The sequence below is a fragment of the Carcharodon carcharias genome, chromosome 6, assembly GCF_017639515.1.
Source record: "Carcharodon carcharias isolate sCarCar2 chromosome 6, sCarCar2.pri, whole genome shotgun sequence".
Lineage (NCBI taxonomy): Eukaryota > Metazoa > Chordata > Chondrichthyes > Lamniformes > Lamnidae > Carcharodon > Carcharodon carcharias.
The window spans coordinates 27,501,621-27,523,564 of NC_054472.1; the positions used below are offsets into that span (position 1 = coordinate 27,501,621).

At 41.1% G+C, this 21,944-nt stretch overlaps 1 protein-coding gene across 2 annotated transcripts in view; it reads right to left on the minus strand.

Moving 5' to 3' along the window:
- Nucleotides 1–21,944, minus strand: part of rttn (rotatin) — a 218,535-nt gene that overhangs the window by 172,830 nt on the left and 23,761 nt on the right. For both annotated transcript variants that reach the window (XM_041190273.1, XM_041190274.1), the window contains 4 exons: nucleotides 18,517–18,607; nucleotides 13,889–14,003; nucleotides 11,540–11,690; nucleotides 3,666–3,831 (listed from right to left, as the gene is read on the minus strand). In XM_041190273.1, coding sequence (XP_041046207.1) covers nucleotides 3,666–3,831; nucleotides 11,540–11,690; nucleotides 13,889–14,003; nucleotides 18,517–18,607 — 523 coding nt within the window. The remainder of the gene's footprint in view (nucleotides 1–3,665; nucleotides 3,832–11,539; nucleotides 11,691–13,888; nucleotides 14,004–18,516; nucleotides 18,608–21,944) is intronic.

The following is a 21,944-nucleotide window of genomic DNA, read 5'->3' on the forward strand; positions in this document are numbered from 1 at the left end:
ACAATCTTGTCCGATTCTCAGCACTGTACTGAAGTGAGTGCCGCACTGTCACAAGTCCTGTCTTTTGGAAGAGATGCTAAATCAAGACTCGGTCAGCACTCTCAAGTGGACAGAAAAGATTCAGTGGCACTATTTAAAAGTAAAACAGGCAAGTTCTCCCCACTGTTCAAGTAAATATTTACTTCTCCACCAACATCACAAAAACCTGGTGATCATCACATTGCTGCTTGTGGAACCTTTGTGTGTGCAAATTAGTTGCCAATTTTCCTAAACCACAAGTAACTATACTTCGAAAGTACTTCATTGGTTGTAAAGTTCTTCAAGAAGCCCTGAGCTTGTGAACGATGTATATAAATGTAAGTCTTTCCTTCCTTCTTTACAAAGTTCCATCCCCTGGATCAATTAGGTAACATTTGTCTACATCGACACCAGCCAAACTGTGACCTGTTAGATAGATAGGGACTGCCAATTAGAGTGAGCTTTGTATTGCGGGTCTGTGTCCACATTCAGGAAACTTTCATCCACTCAGTCTAGGCTACTTTAGAGAGCTGAAAGATCATTGCATTGTCCAATCCCCAATGTGGGGGTGTTCTGGCAAACACTGACAGGTAGCAACCAACAGAATTCTGGATAAAAGGTAGAATATTGGCATAATTTGGCTTGAATTACAGCTTGTCCGGCCCACTTCCTCTCTTAACCATGGGCAACGAATAATCTCCATAACAATATTAAATAAAAACAAAAAACTGCGGATGCTGGAAATCCAAAACAAAAACAGAAATATCTGGAAAAACTCAGCAGGTCTGGCATCGTCGGCAGAGAAGAACAAAGTTGACGTTTCGAGTCCTCATGACCTTTCAACAGAACTGTTCTGTTGAAGGGTCATGAGGACTCGAAACATCAACTTTGTTCTTCTCTGCCGATGCTGCCAATCTCCATAACAACGTCGCACACCTTTGGGCAAAAAAAAATTCCTCCCAATTTCCCTTCTCACCCTTAACTTTCTAATCTTTAGATTAGCATACTCTGGCATTTTAACCCAGAATGAGAATTTGCCTGGATCAATTTCATACATTCATTTTATAATCTTGAAAACTTAATTAGATCATCACATGGCCTCTTCCTTTTCAAAAATAAAGTCCATCTTTCTTAACCTTTCCACATAATTTAAATTCCTGATTGTGGAACCTTTGAGTGTGCAAATTAGTTGCCAAATTTCCTAAATCACTCTTTCCTGTCTGGGACAAAAATATACCTTACAATTAGGTGACAAAACTGCAGATGGGATTACCGCAGCACAAATAAGTCTCTCTAGATTCACACTTAATCTCTGTTAATGCTTAATTTAGTATCTCATTTTCCTTTTTTTTAAAAAAAAGAAAAACTGGAGATAAACATTCATCTCACAATTTATAGATCAATCCACTCTTTCAGTCCTGCACTGCTGTGTCAACCTTGTTTCAGGGTTCACGTCCTGGCATACAGCTTCAATCTACAGCCGTCTACCAATTTAGCTAAGCTGTCACTTAGATCTGGATTGCAGAGCAAACTGGTGAGTTGAACGATTCTACTTTTCTAATGCTCACTCAAGCATTTAAAGAAGTTTTTCTATTCCTACAAGCTCATAAATCAATTGAGATTGACTCAAGATTGCAAAACTTTCTGTAATGAATTTCCTTTGCACTTCGTAGAATATGTACAGCCTTTCCATCATTTCTTTGTCATCGCAGGAAATGAGTGATAAAACATTGCCTTATTGTTTGAATACTACAAAATGCCAAACTTTAATTTTCATAAAGGAACAGCATAGGATTTACCTCAGTGAAGAACATAGCTCATTAACAAAAGCAAACCTCAAACTTAGCAATGGGTAAACTCAATCTTGACACTCCTCCAAACAGGGAAGATAAAAGAAAGAAAGCAGCGCTGGAAATGTAAAAAAAAATAATATAATGGATATATGCAGCACATTATTCCACACCCAAGAGCAAAAATGGAACAAAAAAAAATTCAGGAAAAACTCAGCAGGTCTGCCAGCATCTGTGGAGAGAAAGACAGAGTTAACAATTCGTTATTACTCTTCTTCAGGTCTCTGTATTCTCTATTGTGTCTGATCTGACTCTCCAAATAAGCAATTTACTTATTGCCATTCTCCCATAACCCTACAGATATCAGTCTAGTGCTCTTTTGAATGCTTCATTTGAACTTGCCTCCACCACACGCTCAGGCAGTGCATTCCAGACCCTAACCACTCGCTGCGTGAGAACGCTTTTCTCATATCGCTTTTTCTTCTTTTGCTAATTACTTTAAATCTGTGCTCTCTTGCTCTTGATCCTTTCACTTGTGGAGACAGTTTCTCCCTATCTACTCTGTCCAGACTCCTCAATTTTGAATATTTCCATCAAATTTCCTCTCAGCCTTCTTTGCTCCAAAGAAAACAGTCCCAACGTCTCCAATCTATCCTCATAACTGAAGTTCCCAATCCCTGGAGCCATTCTTGTGAATCTTTTCTGCACTCTCTCCAATGCCTTCACATCCTTCTTAAAGTGCAGCACCAAGAACTGGGTGCGATATTCCAGCTGAGGCCAAACTAATGTCTTAGACAAATTCAACATAACCCCCTTGTTCTTGCACTCTATGCTCCTTATTAAAGTCTAGGATACTGTTATGTTTTATTAACCACTCTCTCAAGCTGTCATGCCACCTTCAATGACTTACACACATTTACACCCAAGTCTCTTTGCTCCTGCGCCCCCTTTATATTGTCTCTCCATGTTCTTGCTACCAAAATGAATCATTTCACATTTCTGCACATTGAACTTCACCTGCCACCTGTCCGTCCATTACACCAATTTGTCTATCTCCTTTTGAAATTCCTTTATTATCTTCCACACAGTTCATAATGCTTCCAAATTTTGTATCATCCGCAAACTTTGAAATTGTGCCCTGTACACCAAGGTCTAGGTCATTATATATATCAGCAACACTGATCCCTGGGGAGCTCTTCAGCATGAAAAACATCCGTTAAGCATGACTGTTTCCTGTCACTCAGTCAATTTCGTATCCATGTTGCTATTGTCCCTTTTATTCCATGAGCTATACAACTTTGCTCAAGTCTGTTGTGCAGCACCATATCAAATGCTTTTTGGAAGTCCCTGTATACCACATGAACAGCATTGTCCTCATCAAACCTCTGTGCCACCTCTTCAAAACAACTCAAGCAAGTTAGTTAAACACAATTTTCCCTTAAGAAATCCATGATGGCATTCCTTAATTAATCCACATCTACCCATGCGACTATTAATTTTGTCCAGAATTATTGTTTCTAGAAGTTTCCACACCACCGAAATTAAACTGACTAGTCTGTAGTTGCTGGGCTCCCATGTTCAAAAAACGGTAAATGTTTACAATTCTCAGAAGCTTTTATTTTCAAAGAAAAATTGGCATATTGGTAAACTTCAATCAGAATATTCTAAGTGAAATTAAGAGTGATTCAATTAAAATGAAGTCTAAATAAACATAAACCTGAAAAATGTGCAAGTACGCAAATAGACATTGTACATTAACAGAACCAAGTTACATTTGTTAGCTACTGAAATGGAAGTAATCGCCAGGATACAGAAGTGGTCATAGGTAGTATGATCCCCAAGCCACATTTCATTTACCTTGATGATGCTGCATCACCATCTTGGCCATCCCCTCTGGGACGCTGAACAGTTCGTCCAATCACAGATGGTCTAGGGCTAGTACTTCTAGGAGAAGGATTTTGGGAAATGTTTGTCCCCCTTGTTTCCTGGGAATAAGCCACAGAAGAGTTCTGGGAAACTAAGTCTGAAAACCCATGAGAAAGAGAAACAAAAATTATTTAAAAAAAAAAATCAATTTCTAATTCTTCTTAAATGCTAACTTAGTGTAGGGGTTACAGGCTTGAACTGGTGTAAATGCACGTGCTTTTTTAAAAAAAAAAGTTGTTTATATCAGGGGTCAATCGAGAACAAATCCTTTCTCAATTCAGTGATTACTTAAATGTTGAATGTTCTGAGATGTCCATTTGCAATCCTGCAGAACCCTAACTTAAATTATTACTCCTAATTATTTCTTCTGATAGACAATCAGTTTTGCACTTCCTTGCTCTACCTGTTGTCCCACACAATACCCTTCAATGCCAAATTTCTCTACCATCAGCCTTGCCTAAGCCAGGGTCCGTTATCCAGTTGAAAGTCAATGAACTGGCTGCAAGAGTTTAGTCACAGCAGGCAAATTCAAATGTCCTTCAAGTACGCTCTAGATCTTTCAAGGCCCCGATGTTAAAGTAATCTGTCAGAAGATCAGAGTTAAAATGTAGGCTGTTTTGTTTTGCGGGCTGCACTTGAAACCTCTTAATACTGGGGAGAAATAAAGATAAGTAGGAATAATAAGATTATCATGCTAGGAGATTTTAATTATTCAGTCATTGGTTGGGGCAGGGAAGGCATTTAAGGAAATAAGCAATATGTCTGTATGCTTACAAAGGAGGCAGGCATTGTTAAAACTAGTCAAGAGCAATGGAATAGGAGAGATAGATGAATTAACTGAGAGTGAGTGCTTTGGGAAGTGCACATAATATGATTAGATATAGTTTTAAACTGAGAAAAAAAAGTACAAAAATAAGGACATCAATTGGAATAGGCCAGAATTTAGAAACACGAGGGTCAGGTAACTGTGCAAAAACAGAACATAAGAAAGATAGACAGATGAAGACCAGGTGGCCCATCAAATCTGTGATCCAGGGCAAACACATCTGCAGTAAATGTTTGTGGCTTAAGGAAATTCGGCTCAGAGGCATTGACCTGGAGGCTGAGCTGCAGATTTGCTGCAGACTCTGCGACACCTCAGGGAGGGGGAAAGTTAGCTGTCTGCTTTACACCCGGAGGCAGTCATACCACTTAGGATAGGGTCTTCTGATTTGATCAGTGGTCAGGGACAGGAAGGTGTGAATGCGAGTGAGAGACAGGCAAGGGGACCCAGGGGGCAAGACTGCAGGAATGTGAGCCTCTGTAATTGTCCATTAGGTTTAAGACGCTCTCTGCTTGCTTGGAAGAGAGCAGGGGCTACTGGGTGGATGAATAAATTGACCATGGAACTCCGGTACAGGAAGCCTTAAGTGGGGGGAGCAAAAAGGAAAGTGGTGGTGGAAGGGTACAGTATAGTGAGGGTGAATGACAATGTTCTCTGTAGCAAAGAGCAAGAGTTTAGGTGGCTGTGTTGCCTGCCCGGTGCCAGGGTTTGGGACATCTGCTCAGGGCTGGAGAGGAACTTGCAGTGGGAGGGGGAGGACCCTAGTGTTGTGGTCCATGTAGGTACCAATGACATAGGTAGAACCAGGAGAGAGGTTCTGCATAGAAAGTATGAGGAGCTGGGCACTAAATTGAAAAGCAGAACATCAAAAGGTTATAATCTCTGGATTATTACCTGAGCCGCTAGCAAATTGGAATAGGGTGGTTTAAATTAGAGATGAATATATGGCGGAAAGGCTAGTGTGGAAGAAGTGGGTTCCATTTTGTCGAGCACTGGCACCAGTACTAGGGAAAGTGGTGGTTGGGGGTGGGGGGGGCGCTATAACCATTGAGGTGATCTACACCTGAACCAGGCTGGGACCAGTGTTCTTGCAAACCACATAACTAGGGAAGCAGAGAGGTTTTTAAATGAAATAGCGGGTGCAAGGGATAAAAAGTGGAAAGTTGAGGTATGTCAAAGATTCAAGTAAATATGATCAGGTAGCCATTATGGAGACCTGGCTGCAAGATGACAAGGATTGGGTCCTGAATATTGAGGGGTATATGACCTTCAAGAAGAATAGAAAGCTAGATAAAGGTGAAGGGGTAGCACTATTGATTAAGGATGGCATTTGTGCAATGGTTAGAGATGACCTTGGTTCAGAAGATCAGGATGTAGAATTGGTTTGGGTGGAGATGAGGAAAAGTAAGGGAAAGAAGTCACTAGTGGGACAATAGTGGTCTATAGGCCCCTAAATGTAACCACAATGTACACAAGGAGAAATGTTGAGTGCTTGTGATAAAGGGACGCAAATAATTGTGGGTGACTTTAATCAATATATAACCTGAAAAAATCAAATTGGCAGTAGTAGCCTGGATGACGAGCTCATAGAATGCTTTCGAGATAGTTTCTTAGAGCAGCACTTTCTGGAACCAACCAGGAAGCAGGTTATAATAGGCTTGGTATTGTGTAATGTGACAGGATTAATTAATGACCTCAAAATAAAGGCATCCCTAGGCAATAACAACCACAATATGATTGAATTTACATACAGTTTGAAAGAGAGAAGGTTGGGCCAGTACTTTAAACTTAAATAAGGACAACTATGTGGGCATGAAAGCTGAGCTAGCTGAAGTGAACCAGGATACTAGGCTAGGGGATAAATCAATAGAGAAGCAGTGGCAAGCATTTAAGGGGATATTTCAGAATACTCAGAATAAGTATATTCCTACTATAAAGAAAAAGTCTAAAGGGAGGACTCACCATCCCTGGTTAACTAAAGTAGTTAGGAAAAACCATATAACTGCGCAAAGATGAGTGGCAAGTCAGATGATTGTTCCGAATATAAAGAACAACAGAAAATGACTAAAAGGTTAATCAGGAGAAATAAATTAGACTATGAGAGGAAGATAGGTAGAAATGTAAAATGGATAGCCAAGAGTTTCTACAGGTATTTAAACAGTAAAAAAGGTAGGTAACATATCTGGTGGTCCTCTAGAGAGTGAGAATAGGGAGTTAATAGTAGATAATAAGGAAATGGCAGATGAAATGAACAAGTATTTTGCTTCTGCTTTCACCATAGGGAATTCAAAAAACATTCCAGTAATAGCTGTAAATCGGGAGGTGGAAGGGAAAGAGGAATTTGGTGAAATTACAAACACTAGGGAAGCAGTAGTGAGCAAACTGATGGAGCTGTGGACTGACAAGTCTCTAGGGCCTGAAGGACTTCATCCTAGGGCTTTAAAAATTTTTCAACATTCCCTAGATTCTGGAAAGATTCCATCAGGCTGGAAAGTAGCAAATATAACCCTTTATTCAAGAAGGGAGGGAGGCAGAAAACAGGAAATCTTAGGCCAGTTAGCTTGACATCTGTCGTGAGGAAGGTGTTAGAATCGATCATTAAGGAAGTTATAACTTGACACTTAAAGAAACTCAAGGTAATCAGGAAGAGTCAGTTGGTTTCGTGAAAGGGAAATCATGTTCAACCAATTTATTAAAGCTCTTTGAAGGAATAACATGTGCAATGGACAGAGGGGAATCTTTGGACGTACTGTACTTGGATTTCCAGAAAGCGTTTGATAAGGTGCCACATCAAAGGTTACTGTGGAAAATAAAAGCTCATGGTGTAGGGGGTAACATATTATCCTGAATAGAAGGTTGGCTGGCTGGCAGAAAACAGAGTATGCATAAATGGGTCTTTGCTTGATTGGCAGGAAGTGATGAGTGGAGTACCGCAGGGGTCTGTGCTGGGCTCAACTTTTTAAAATTTACATCAATGATTTAGATGAGGGGAGTGAAGGCACGGCAGCTAAATTTGCAGACAACACAAAGATAGATAGGACAGCATGTTGGGAAGAAGAAATAGGGAGTTTGCAGATGGATACAGATAAGTTGAGTGAGTGGGCAGAAATCTGGCAAATGGAGTAAAGTGTGGGAAAATGTGAAGTTGTTCACTTTGGCAGGGAGAATAAAATGTAGAGTATTACTTAAAAGGAGAACGACTGCAGAATCCCGAGGTGCAGAGGGATCCAAGTGTTCTTGTGCATGAGTACAAAAGGTTAGTATTCAGGTGCAGCACGTAATCAAGGCGGCTAATGGACTGCTATCCTTTATTACAAGAGGAATTGAACATAAAAGGATGTTGTGCTTCAGTTATACAGGGAATTGGTGAGACTGCTTCTCTAATACTGCACACAGTTTTGGTCTCCTTTTTTTAAGGAAGGATGTAAATGCGTTGGAGGTAGTTCAGAGGAAGTTTACTAGCAAGATACTTGGAATGAGCGGGTTGTATTATAAGGATAGGTTGAACAGATTGGGCTTATTTCCACTGGAGTTTAGGAGAGTGAGGGGTGACTTGATTGAAGTGTATAAGGTCCTGAATGGTCTTGACCAACTGGAAGTGGAAAGGATATTTCCTTTTGTGGTTGAGTCCAGGACTAGGGGGCACAGTTTTAAAATTAGGGGTCACCCTTATAGGACAGAGATGAGGATAATTTTTGTGTCTGAAGGATGTGCAACTTTGGAATTCTCTGCCTCAGAAGGCGGTAGAAGTAGGGCTGCTGAATATTTTTAAGGCGCGGTAGATAGATCCTTGTTAGGCAAGGGAATCAAAGGTGAACAGGGGTAGATGGGAATGTAGAACTTGAAATACAAACAGATCAGCCATGATCTTATTAAATGGCGGAGCAAGCTCGATGGGCCAAATGGCCTACTTCTGCTCCTATTTCGAATGTAAATAGTGGAATGGACAAAAAAATGTGCCTCATGGAATTCAATAAGCAAATGTAAAGTGGTATATTGTTGAAATAAAGTTACTGGAGGAAAGCTGCTTGATGCTTAAGGACAGATGAATTTGAGGATTCAGATTTGCAAGACTTTAAAAGCAACACCTAAAGTGGATAAGGCCTTTACAAAAGTTAATAGGATACTGGGTTTCTGGCACAAGGTGCAAATGTAAAAGTTGCATTGCGATGAAGAATTCAATTACACCTCAGTAAACCCATAGTTAGAATACTACGTGCAGTTTTTGGCTCTATACCATAGGAAGCATACTGAGAAAGAACCTCCAACAGTGCGAGGGAGATCTCAGTAGTAGTTTCAATGACATAGAATGTGCAAGTGAAAGTAGAGGCCATAGCTTTGAGTAGATTACACAATGAAATAAAGGCCACAGACTAAATCTTGCAATAGGAGCAGAAGGCCTCATTGCCATGAGGTTGTGCTGTTTGTCAGTAAACTTGAGGATAAACTAATAAGAGCAAAACAAGGGGAATTTGCTAGTTGGAAAGAGTTTGGAGTCTATTCTGAAGTACCCAATAAGGGGGAAACCATCTGGATTTGTACTGAAAGTATCCTTGCAGGTGGGACTTAAGGCTAAAGCTAGGCTAGTTGCTAGGGGTTTTGAAGAATTGGGTGACACAGGTGTCAGAATGCATTCTCCCATAGCTGGAAAAGTAATCTTGAAAATCCTTTATACTCTTTTGATCACACATTCATTGGGAGTGTTGATCAATCAACATAAAAGCCTCATTTCTGTAGGGCGATACTTTTCAGAGAAGTGTTTCTGAAGCCATCCAAAGAGGCAGCAGATGCAGAAGGGAAACTATGGGATGTGTCTATGGCTTGAATGATGCTTCCAGGGTGTGGTATTTTTCAGTGAGATTTGTTTTTCTGAAAACCTTAAAGCAGATCCCACAACGGGCTATTGGTATCAAGGGAAACTTTCAGGCATCTTCATGATGCTGATGGTTTCTTGTGGAGTGGTACTGTAGAATTTGAGAAATGTGTTATTAATATTAACACTAGGAGTCAGGTCTGTGCAGCTTTTAAATATATTTGTTTAGATATTAAGCAGAGTAGGTCTAGAATAACTTTTTAAATCCACAATCCTATTTAGAAAATGTGACTGCCATCCTGTTAAATGTGCTTGGTCATCACAAGGTGATGTTATAACTAAGTAAGAGACTGAGCAATTGCAAAGCCTGAGTTAGGAGGTGTATGTTTGTAAAGTTTGATTCTGTAAATGAATGTAAGGCCAAGTAAAGGCTGGCTCCAGTATTATCCTTCACCAACTAGATTCCAGATTAAAACAGTTGAATTGGGTTGAACTAATTGTGCACTCAGATGAGACCAGATGCTAATCTTGATGGGTTGGAGTTAAGTAATAGAGACGAAACATCTTAAAGTTAATGTTTTAAGGGCAAATATAAAAAATTAAAATTAAAACTTAAGTTTCCATTCTTAGGTGAACGAAAGAACGTGAAGTGAGTCATTTTCAGCGATGAATCACATGCTAATCGCCCTGATGGGTATTTGGGCGCAGTTGGTTTCATAATATTTCTTATGAATGAAAATGCGAGTTTTCCTTTAGCTTGTGAAGCTAACAAAATAAAAAGGGTTGCTAAAAGTACTTTAGCTGCTGAAACACTGGCTTATGTGGAGGTAGTGGATGTGGGATTCTATTTGTCAAATACTCTAAGTGAGATACTAAACAAGGGGCATATTGAAGATAATATGTAGAAAGTTATGTAGAAAATCGCTCATTGCAAGATAATGTACACTGCATGAAAAGTGAGTTGGAAAAGTTTATGGCTTGGCCTTGCTGGCTTGAAATAAATGGAGAGAATGGAAATCATTAAAATTAAATGGGTGGATACAAGTCATCAGCAGTTTTATTATTTTACAATAGAAATGCTTGGCACAAAGAAATTGTTAAGGATCCTAGGAGAAATATCTTGCAATGTAATGTTTTGTGCAGACTGTGGAGCTTTTTTGATTTGATTTGTTCTGAAATTTTGGCTGCACATATTAATTCCATTTTTTACTTAAAGAGAAAGGAGGGAATCTGTTAAGTGTCAATGAATTGAGTTTAATTGAATGCAGGTGGTGAACATTAATTGGGTTTTCATGTACACAACGGGACATATTGCCCCTTTAAGGAGCTGTCACCCCTGTTAATTGTTAATTAGTTTATTTTATCGGTTTATTGTTTATCCAAGAGTATAGAGACACATGGGTCATTCTTCGTGGCTACATCTGTATGGGGTAAGGCTGGGTAGGAAGCACTTCGCATCTACTAGTATGCTTGAGGGGCCTAGCGTGATTGGTGGGTGTCGCAAGGGCCAGAGTGCATCATCAGCCCCAGAAATGACATTTCAATTGCATTTGCTAAGTTTCTTTTAAATTTTTGTCTTTTTGTTACAGTGTCCCTTTAAGAGGCTGTTAATTAGTTAATTTGACTATTAGTTCATTTGTTTATAGTCCTTTGAGTAGAATAAGATACAGACACATGGATTATTTGGCCTGACTGCCTGCCTCTCTTCGGTGCTGACATCTGTGTGGGTACCCCAGGAGAGGGAGCACCTGGTGTTTTCAGCACTGTTTATAGGCCTGGAGTAGCAAGAATGTTTCCCCTGGCCCAGTCAAGGAAACTTGTTAACCTACCTGCAATTGGACCCCACGATACCTCAACTATTGCACTTACACCACCCACAAGGTCTCTCTGACCCCAACCAACCTTTCAAGTAAGAGGGGGGAATGGGATAGTGGGTGCCTCAATCTACCCCACCCCTCTTCTCAGCACCTTGGTTGCCACAAGTCTTCCTACTCAATAGCCAGCCAGATTCTAGATAGGGCAAACGGAGTTCAGAAACTTAAATTAGAGCCTATAAATAAAATTTGGTAGAATTTCCTGACAACCCTTTCTTCCGTGTTCCCCTGTCACTCCATCTCCTACCCACTCCCTCTCTGCGAACAAATTGGGGCCAATAAGTGGTTCACGTACCTTGTTTTGCAGAAAAGAAGCTGGGATCCCTGTGGAAGTTCAGTCTACTTTGTAAATAGGTGGACAGTTGGGTCAGGCAACCTATAGCTTGCAGTGCTAAATGCTGAGTTCCATCTCTGCCAAATGCTAATTTTGTCAACAAAAGAAGGTTCTAAAAATGAAAAAAAGAGTTACAAATACTAATGATCATGCTTAAATGAAAAGCAAGGAACCTCCCTAATGGGTCAACAAATTTATGTGGCAAGTAGCAGAAACATGGAGACCAGAAAGGTCCAAGGCTCAATTCATCACTTGTCTGTCTTAACCAATTATAACCAAGGGTAATAGCACAGGTGCTCCATTGACTTCAGTGCTCTGGAGTAAGCAAGGAACGGTTCACACATGAATAATTAGCATGGGGCTGATGATTGCAACCTACCCATTGAGCAAAGCAGCATTACTCAATGCTGAATCCTTCACCATCAACATTCTAGAAGTTACAACTGACCAGAAATTTAACTGGACTAGCTACAAACACTGCAGTTACAAGAGTAAGTCAAAGGCTGGGGATTTTGTGACGTGTATGTCCCCAAAGCCTGTCCACCACCTACAAGGCAAACTCAGGAGTGTGATGGAATACCCTCACTTGCCTGTATGGGTGCAGCCCCAACACTCAAGCTTGACACATCCAAAACAAAGCAGTCCACTTGATTTGACACCCCATCCACCACCTTAAACAAGCATTCACTCCCTCCTGCCACACCATAGCTTTATACCATCGACAAGATGCACTGTAGCAACTTGTCAAGGTTCCTTCAACAATACCTTCCAAACCTACGACCTCTACCACCTAGAAGAATAAAGACAAGCTATATGGGAAAACCAACGTCTGCAAGTTCCATCCAAGTCACACACCATCCTGATTTGGAAATATATCACCGCTCCTTTATTACTGCTAGGATAAAATTGTGGAATTCCATAATAGCACTGTGGGTGTACCTACAGCACATAGACTGCAGCAGTTTGAGAAGGTGGCTCACCACCAACTTTTGAAGAGCAATTAGTGATGGTCAATAAATCCTGGCCTTGCAGCAAAGCCCACATCATAAACAAATTTTTTTAAAAAGTAGGGTAGTCAAGTAAGGCCAACAACTGGGCAACATCCAAGTATGATCCAACTTCAAAGTTAAAGGGATCTGAAATTGTTTATTACGGGCCAGGTTTCTGACCTATCCCAACTCCACCTGAATTTTGTCCTAAGTTCCATACAAGTTTCATTTTGGTATGATATTAAGCTTCCTTATCTCACCTAACTGTACGCAATGACAAATCTCTTCCAAATTTAACAAAAACAAATCCAAGAGATTTTATTAAAAAGAAAAATATTTTGATTCACGATAGCTACTTAATGCTAACCTTCATATATCTCCCCTTTCCTTTACCTTCCTACAGATGCGTCTTGCTCAAGCAAATAACAGATGGCAATATGCAATGTACCAGAAAAGGATAATCATGAAAAACAAAGCATATTTTATGCTGTCTTTGAACTAAATTTGACAGTTTTTCTCCATAGATACAAAGTGACACTATACCTTTATGCTATCATACCAAGCGAGACAGTTTAATACTTATCCTTTGTTTGTTGAATTAACCACAAGCTCTGAGTTACTTCAAGATTAAAAAAAAACAAAATCCTGTAGACAAGGAAATTTAGCATCTGGTTCTTCTCAACATAATTAGCTTTTAAATTCCAAGGAAGCAGTAACAGTTTTCATTCACTATGAATTACAATTATCAACAGAGCACATTCTTTAAAACATAGGGATCTCATTTCTAATCAGTAGCAAACTGTACCTTCTTGCTACATTAATGATTTTTAAAAATATTTCTTCAGGTTGTGAGCAGCACCAATAAGCTCACGTTATCATTTATCCTTCAATTTCCATAAATTAAAGATAGCGGGATGCCTTCGTCCTTTATAGTAATTATTTTTATTTACAGAACTTCAGAGGACACGAAGAGTCAACAACATAGTCGGAGACTGGAGTTGCACGTCGGCCAGTTGGGGTGACGTCCCATTCCCTCAAGGACAGTGAACCAATTGGATTTTTATGACAACCCGGCAACTTTCATGGTTATTCTCTCTGGTCTCAGCCTGAAATTCAATTTCACGACCTGTCATGATATAGTTTCAATTCAAGAGCTCTGGTCTGCTGTTATGATCAATCACATTTTACTTAACAAGGTCTGAATATGGCTTTGGCTTTTCTATCAATAGAGAACCTAAATGTTAAATTGGAAATAGTTCATTCTTACAGTACTAAGGAGGATCCCAGACACAGGATCAACATATGACAATGTGTTTCTCACCTGTATGATCTTTGGGCGCTGAAGGAAGATCTCAGCTGGAAAATCCTGCATGATAACATCTTGTAGAAGCTCACAGGTATTGCGAACTAAGGTGCGATTGCTGCTTTTCAGAGAACTATTAAAAAAAATGTAACATTTACTTTTTCACTTTCCCCCCCCCCACCGTAACATACTGAGAGTTTGGACAAATGGCCCAAGAAATGCATTCACAACAAGAGCAGTGCTGTGTATAAGCTCAAGTCTAAGCTTGCAGAACTTGGTTGTGCTGCACAGTGGTTTATCCTCAGCTGGATTGTCTCTATTCTGGTTTACAGATGGCCAAAGATAGAAACACATTCTGTTTCAATGCACATGTATGAGAATAACTGAATCTTTTAATTTATGTATAAAGCAATAGGCATTTGTGGAGGAGAAGAATCCTCAGAGGAAAGTTTAGGTTCTTCCCTATACTGGTAAAACACACACAAGGTAGGTAGGTCATGCGAGCCCAATTCTGCATATCTTAATTGGATATAGAATGATTTACACTCATTACTGCAAACAGATGCTTCTTTACTCATTTGGTGAATAAACTTTGTGTACCACACAACCTCCCACAAAACAAGGGGTAGCATCTGGCATTGTCACTGGACTAGTAGCCCAGGGAATGCACTGGGGACCCAGGTTCGAATCCCGCCACAGCAGTTGGTGGAATTTGAATTCAATAAAACTCTGGAATTAAAAGTCGAATGATGACCATGAACCATTTGATTGTTGCAAAAACCTATCTGGTTCACTAGTGTCCTTCCGGGAAGGAAATCTGCTATCCTTACCTGGTCTGGCCTACATGTGACTCCAGACCCATAGCAATGTGGTCGACTCTTAAATGTCCTCTGAAATGGCTAGCTAGCTACTCAGTTGTAAGAAACTGCTACAAAGTCACAAAAAAGAAATGAAACTAGACGGACCATCCGGCATCGGCCTAGGCACCGGAAACGACAACAGCAATCACAGCCCTGTCGACCCTGCAAAGTCCTTCTCACTAACATCTGGGGCCAAAACTGGGAGAGCTGTCTCACAGGCTAGTGAAGCAACAGCCTAACATAGTCATCCTCATGGAATCATGTCTTACAGATAATGTCCCAGACGCCACCATCCCTGGATATGTCCTGTCCCACCAGCAGGACAAACCCGGCAGAAGTGGTGGCACAGTGGTATACAGTCAGGAGGGAGTTGCCGTCGGAGTCCTCAACATCAATTCAGGATCCCATGAAGTTTCATGGCATCAGGTTAAACATGGGCAAGGAAACCTCCTGCTGATTACCATGTAATGCCCTCCTCAGCCAATAAATCAGTGCTCCTCCATGTTCAACATCACTTGGAGGAAGCACTGAGGGTGGTAAGGGCACAGAATGTACTCTGGGTGGGGGGCTTCAATGTCCATCACCAAGAGTGACTCTGTAGCACCACTACAGACCGAGCTGGCATAGCTGCTAGACTGGGTCTGTGGCAAGTGGTGAGGGAACCAACAAGAGGGAAAAACATACTTGACCTCATCCTCAACAGCCTGCCTGCCGCAGATGCATCTGTCCACGACAGTGTCGGTAGGAGTGACAATCACACAGTCGTTGTGGAGATGAAATCCTGCCTTCACATTGAGAATACCCACCATCATATTGTGTGGCACTACCACCGTGCCAAATGGGAGAGATTTCAAACAGATCTAGCAACTCAAGACTGGGCATCCATGAGGCGCTATGGGCCATCAGCAGCAGCAGAATTGTACTCGAACACAATCTGTAACCACATGACTCGGCATATCCCCCACTCTACCATTACCCTCAAGCCAGGGGATCAACCTTGGTTCAATGAAGAGTACAGGAGGGTATGCTCGGAGCAGCACCAGGCATACCTAACAATGAGGTGTCAACCTGGTGAAGCTATAAAACAGGATTACTTGTATGCTAAAGAGCATAAGCAGCAAGTGATAGACAGAGCTAAGCGATCCCACAACCAACGAATCAGATCTAAACTCTGCAGTCCTGCCACATCCAGTCGTGAATAATAGTGGACAATTAAGCAACTCACTGGAGGGGGCAGCTCCACAAATATCACCATCCTCAATGATGGAGGAGCCTAGCACATTAGTGCAAAAAATAAGGCTGAGGCATTCGCAACAATCTTCAGCCACAAGTGCTGAGTGAACAATCCATCTCGGCTTCCTCCGAAGGTCTCCAGCATCACAGATGCCGATCTTTGGCCAATTCGCTTCACGCCACGATATCAAGAAACGGCTGAAGGCACTGGATACTGCAAAGGCTATGGGCCCTGACAATATTCCAACAATAGTACTGAAGACTTGTGCTCCAGGACTTGTTACGTACCTAGCCAAGCTGTTCCAGTACAGCTACAACACTGGCATCTACCCAGCTATGTGGAAAATTGCCTCGGTATGTCCTGCACACAAAAAGTAGGACAAATCCAACCCAGCCAATACCGCCCCATCAGTAAAGTAATGGGAGGGGTCATCAGTGCTATCAAACGCCACTTGCTTAGCAATAGCCTGCTCACTGACGCCCAGTTTGGGTTCTGCCAGGGCCACTCAGCTCCTGAACTCATTACGGTTTTGGTTCAAACATGGACAAAAGAGTTGAACTCCCGAGGTGAGGTGAGAGTGACTGCTCTTGACATCAAGGCCACATTTGACAGAGTGTGGCATCAAAGAGCCCTAGCAAAATTGGAGTCAATGGGAATCAGGGGGAAAACTCTCCGCTGGTTGGAGTCATACCTAGCACAAAGGAAGATGGCTATGATCAGTCATCTCAGCTCCAGGACATCAGTGCAGGAGTTCCTCAGGGTAGTGTCCTTGGCCCAACCATCTTCAGCTACTTCATCAATGACCTTCCTTCCATCATAATGTCAGAAGTGGGGATGTTTGCTGATGATTGCACGATGTTTAGCACCATTTGTGACTCCTCAGATAATGAAGCAGTCCATGTCCAAATGCAGCAAGACCTGGACAATATCCAGGCTTGGGCTGACAAGTGGCAACTAACATTCGTGCCACACAAGTGTCAGGCAATGACTATCTCCAACAAGAGAGAATCCAACCATCGCCTCTTGATGTTCAATGGCATTACCATTACTGAATCCCCACTTTCAACATCCTCGGGATTGCCACTGACCAGAAACTGAACTGGACGAGCTATATAAATGCTGTGGCTACAAGAGCAGGTCACAGGCTAGGAATCGTGTGACGAATAACCCACCTCCTGACTCCCCAAAGCCTGTCTACCATTTACAAGGCACAAGTCAGGAGTGTGATGGAATACCCCCCAACTTGCCTGGATGAGTGCAGCTCCCACAACACTCAATAAGCTTGACACCATCCAGAACAAAGCAGCCCGATTGATTGGCACCACATCCATAAACATTCACTCCCTCCACCACAGACACACGGTAGCACCATCTTCAAGATGCACTGCTGGAATTAACCAAGGCTCCTTCGACAGCACCTTCCAATTCCATGACCATTACTAGCTAGAAGGACAAGGGCAACAGATAGATGGGAGCACCACCACCTGGAAGTTCCCCTCCAAGTCACTCACCATCCTGACTTGGAAATATATCGCCGTTTCTAAATCCTGGAACTCTTTCCCTAACAGCACTGTAGGTGTGCCTACACCACATCGACTGCAGCGGTTCAAGAAGGCAGCTCACCATCACCTTCTCAAGGACAACTAGGGATGAGCAATAAATGCTGGCCCAGGCAGTGAAGCCCACATCACGTGAATGAATTTAAAAAAATCTAGTTTACTGAAGTGCAAGGACAACTTCATAGTTGTATAATATTAGGAGTATTGTCACCATGTTGGGAAATTTTGGCCAAGGCCAAGTAACAACAGCAGGAATAGCTCAGAAAGTTTTGCATAAAGTCTGCTACATTTCCAATGAGGAAAGATCACAGGTAACCTACATAATACTGTATACTCCTTTTCTTCAATACTCTCTTTCTCTAATTTCTTGCCTTAATTGTTACTTGGTTTCAATGAGATTTACGAATAACTCATGCCAGCCAAGGAAGGCAATACCACAGGGTTCACCATAACTTAAGAGGCTAAAAGCAAATAATAGTGGTCAGGATGAGGTGAGCTGATCAGGATTGGATAACCTACGACGACATATTTAACCCAAAGCATGAACCTTTATGGGATACATAACTTCTTTCAGCTTTCAGAAGACATTTTCAAAAATGTATACAAATGTTGTTTTCAATTTATTTCACAATTCTGAATTCATATTTTTTAGATGAAGATAATGTGAGACAATATAAACAATGTTTTATTTCAATCACACAATTTTGGGTCATCAATGCACTTAAAGAACTAATTGTAGTGAATGGAATCAGAAAGCTATGAATAAAACACATGATCACTGGTACCAGATTTATCCACCTTAATATGCCAAAGGCAGAGCAAATTGGTTGAAGTGCAGCATTTTAATGGTTCATACGCAAACAAGCAAACACACACAAATTTGCATTGTCATTTTCTTATAAGGATACCGAAACACAGCTTTTCACAGTTTAAACTGAGAATATTATTTTTCCAATGTTACTCATGCTATCATTCAAACTTACTATGACCTACCTCTCATTTGATAAAAGAACATGTCTGTCTGTCACAGTCAGCGTCAGCCAAGGAAAGGTGGAATATTTCAGACATTTCACTGCATCATTAACTAAGAGCAAAAAACAAAAGCCTTGAAATGAGGATGCAAAATCAATTGCAAAATACCATATGCATTCATTAACAATATGACTTGATAGCTATTACAGAGACGTGGCTGCAGGGTGACCAAGTCTGGGAACTCGATATTCAAGGGTATTCGAGGTTCTGGAAAAATAGCCAAAAAGGAAAAGGAGGCGGGGTAGCTTTGCTAATGAGGGAAGGTATCAGTGCGGTGGTGACTAGTGATATAGGTGTCATAGATCATGATGTGGAATCAGTTTGGGTAAAAATAAGAAATAGCAAGGGGAAGAAGTCACAAGCGGGAGTCCTCTATAGGCCCCTCAAGAGCTGCCTCACTGTAGGTGAAAGTATAAATTGAGAAATAATGGAGGCGTGTAAGGAGGGTGATACAATTGTCATGGGTGATTTTAATCTGACTGGACTTGATTTGACTGGACAAATCAGATTGGCAGGAAGACGAATTTGTAGAGTGCACGGGGGATTGTTTCTTAGAGCAATATGTTGCAGAACCTACCCAGCAACAGGCTATTTTAGATCCAGTAATGTGTAATGAGGTAGGATTAATAAGAGACCTTGTAGTTAAGGATCCTCTAGGGGGTAGCAATCACAACATGGCAGAATTTAAAATTCAGTTTGAGGGTGAGCAACTCGGGTCTCAAACCAGTGTTCTCAACTTTAATAAGGGCAATTACAAAAGTGTGAAGAAAGAGCTGTCTAAAGCGGGCTGGGAAAATAGACTAAGGGGAAGGTCAGTGGATGAGCAGTGGCAGACATTTAAGCAGATATTTCATAATGCCCAGCAAAAATTTGTCCCGGTTAAAAAGAAGGACTCAATGAGAAGGATGAACCACCCTTGGTAAACAAAAGGCAGTCAAGGAGAGTATCCAATCAAAAATTAAGTAATACAAAGTGGCGAAAACTGGTGGTAGGCCAGAGGGTTGGAATTTTTTTTTAGGAACCAGCAGCGGATGACTAAAAGGCTAATAAAGAGGGAGAAAACTGATTGTGAACGTAAATTGGCAAGAAATATAAAAATAAACAGCAAGAGCTTCTACGGGTATATAAAAGGAAAGAGTAGCTAAAGTTAGTGGGGGTCCCTTCCTGGAGAATTGATAATGGGGAACAGGGAAATGGCACATAATTTAAACCAATATTTTGCATCGGTCTTCACAGTGGAGGACACGATAAACATTCCAAAGATATCAGATAGGCAAGGAGCTAATGGGAGGAAAGATCTTGTAACAATCTCTATCATGGGGGACAAAGTATTTGACAAACTAATGGGACCACAGGCAGACAAGTCGCCAGGACCTTATGGTCTGCATCCAAGGGTTTTAAAGGGAGTGGCTGTAGAGATAGTGGAGGCATTGGTCAAAATATTCCACAACTCACTGGATTCAGGGAGGGTCCCAGTGGATTGGGAAACCACTAAAGTGACGCTCTGTTCAAGAAGGGAGGGAGACAAAAAGCAGGAAACTATAGGCCAGTCAGCCTAACATCTATCATTGGGAAAATGCTAGAGTCCATTATTAAGGAAGAAATAGCAGGACATTTAGAAAAGCTTAACCCAATCAAATAGAGTCAATATGGTTTTGTGAAAGGGAAATTATGTTTACAAATTTACTAGAGGATATAACAAGGAGAGTTGATATAGGGGAACTGGTAGATGTAGTATATTTGGATTTCCAGAAGGCATTCGATAAGGTGCCACATAGAAGGTTATTGCACAAGATAGGCGCTCACGGTATTGGGGGCAATGCCTTAGCATGGATTGAAGATTGGTTAACACACAGAAGACAGAGTCAGGATTAATGGGTCTTTTTCAGGTTGGAAAGAAGTAACTAGTGGAATGCCATAAGGATCAGTCCGAGGACCTCAGTTATTTAATATCTATATTAATTACTTGAAGGAGGGGGCAGAGTGTAATGTATCCAAATTTGTTGACGATACAAAAAAGAGGTGGGAGGACATGTTGTGATGAGGACATAAAGGAATCTGCAAGGGGAGACAGACAGGTTCAGTGAGTGGGCAAAAACTTGACAGATGAAGTTTAATGCGTGTGGTCATGGACTTTGGTAGGAAAAATCAAAAGGCAGACTAATATTTAAATGGAGGCAGACTCCAAAAAGGTGTAGCACAGAAGGATCTGGATGCTCTTGTGCATGAAACACAAAGTTAGCATGCAGGTACAGCAAGTAATTAAGGCAGCAAATGGAATTTTGGCCTGCATTGCTAAGGGGTTGGAGTTTAAAAATAGGTAAGTCTTGTTACAACTATACAGGGTGTTGGTGAGGCCGCACCTGGAGTACTGTGTACAGTTTTGGTCCCCGTATTTAAGAAAGGATCTACTACCATTGGAGGCAGTTCAAAAGAGATTCACTAGGCTTGATTCCAGGGATGAAGGGGTGACTTAATAAGAACAGCTAAACAGGTTATTCTTTATTCATTGGAATTTAGAAGAGTGAGGAGTGATCGTATTAAAAGGTATAAGATTCTGAGGGGGGCTTGACAGGGTAGATGTTGAGAAGATAGTGGGGGAATCTCAAACTAGGGGAAATAGTTACAGAAAAAGGGAATACTCATTTAAAACAGAGATGCAAAGTAATTTCTTCTCTGAGGGTAGTGAATGTCTGGAATTCTCTACCCAGAGAATTGTGGAGGCTAGATCACAAAGTATTTAAAGAGGAGGTAGATAGATTTTTTGAAATATCAGGGGATTGAGGGTTTTGAGGAGCTGGCATGAAAGAGGAGTTGAGGCCTGGGGCAGATCAGCCATGATCTTATTGAATGGTGGGGCAGGCTTGAGGGGCCGAATGGCCTACTCCTGCTCATATTTCTTATGTTTTATGTAATGTTAACAACACATTGAATGTCTTGCGCAACATTTAAAAGGGGGAAGGTACCCATTGAACCAGCACCTATTAAAAAAGATCATCCAATTAATGGTGGAAAATCTCAGTAGGTCTAACAGCATCTGTGGAGAGAAAAAAAAACTAGAGTTAACGTTTCGAGTCCATATGATTCTTCATAACTCTGTTAACTCTTTTTTTTCTTTCCACAGATGCTGTTAGATCTGCTAAGTTTTTCCATCATTTTTTGTTCTTATTTCAGATTCCCAGCATTTGCTTTTATCTAATTAATGGTTCCTATTTCTCCACCGTCTGTTTCAGACCAGGGATGGGGAGCTTGGGGGCACATTTTCATTCACAGAGTCCTCCACTGCCATTACCAATATATTTTTATATAGATTATGATGGCAAAAAGAAAGTTAAGGGGCTTTCTTTCTTTTCCACCAGCCCCCAAGTAAGGCACAGTAATCGCTTCAG